The following is a 925-nucleotide window of genomic DNA, read 5'->3' as shown; positions in this document are numbered from 1 at the left end:
TATTGAATGAAATCCGGGATAATAAAAAAAAAGATTTGCTGGATAACTAAAAGGAACGTTTGTAGTTTATCTTTAAGTAGTATAATACATTCATAAATGCTTATTTCGTTTCACTACATTTACTACTCATCTCTTTCTTTTTATTCTTGCGTTTGTGATTAGAATCTACTGATTTCTAAAACCTTTTATTGCTATCAAAATGCGCAGATATCAAGATCTGTCGATATTCTTCGCGCGTTTAAATTCACATACCTTCATTTTTCTTCGGCACCGCCCAAGTTAAATAACGGACTCGCTAAAACATTTGCCTGTTCCTTTTCTTTGCATTTTCTCAAATGCAAACACACCTAAAATGAACCTATTCCCGCCTTCCCCTCAAGGCTACCAGACAAAGACGCATGGAGACACAGCGCCCCCTTGTACCCGCGCGGCAGAGTGAGTAAAAGGAGATGAGTCAGGATGGATATCTGGTACTTACACATGGACGGCGGGAGGACCCAGACGTCGGGAGGGGCGTAGAGCTCGCACAGCAGGGCCGGGAGGCATACCACGAGCACCAGCAGGTCCGCCGCCACCAGGTTGACGATGAAGATGCTGGTGGACGCCCCCCGAAGCTCACGGTCCCTCAGCACCAGGACAGGCACCAGGATGTTCCCCGCGAGACCCACCAGCAGGAGGACCAGGCACCAGGTCGTGTAGATGCCCTGCATGTATGCGGGGAACGAGAGGTTGGGCAGGCCGTCGGCGTCTTCCGGAGGCTCGACGTCGGTGGCCGGGGAGGAGGTGGTGACGGAAGGGAACATGGAGTTGACGGTAGCGGTCTGAGGCGAAGGGATTGTGTGGGGCACGACGAAGCCGTCGCACTCGCCGCTCGCACACTCCGGGTCAGGGGGCGCCGTCACGAGGCCGAGTCCGAATTCCATTG

At 51.9% G+C, this 925-nt stretch overlaps 1 protein-coding gene across 1 annotated transcript in view; it reads right to left on the bottom strand.

Moving 5' to 3' along the window:
• Window positions 1-474: 474 nt before the first annotated feature.
• LOC119590785 (kappa-type opioid receptor-like) overlaps window positions 475-925 on the bottom strand; it is a gene marked incomplete at both ends in the record, with an annotated part of 623 nt that continues 172 nt past the window's right edge. Inside the window, 1 exon segment of the mRNA XM_037939497.1 lies at window positions 475-925. Within this exon segment, the coding sequence (XP_037795425.1) occupies window positions 475-923 (449 nt within the window).

The sequence above is a fragment of the Penaeus monodon genome, chromosome 27 (genome assembly GCF_015228065.2).
Source record: "Penaeus monodon isolate SGIC_2016 chromosome 27, NSTDA_Pmon_1, whole genome shotgun sequence".
In the NCBI taxonomy this organism is placed as follows: domain Eukaryota; kingdom Metazoa; phylum Arthropoda; class Malacostraca; order Decapoda; family Penaeidae; genus Penaeus; species Penaeus monodon.
This window is presented reverse-complemented; position numbering and strand designations above follow the sequence as displayed.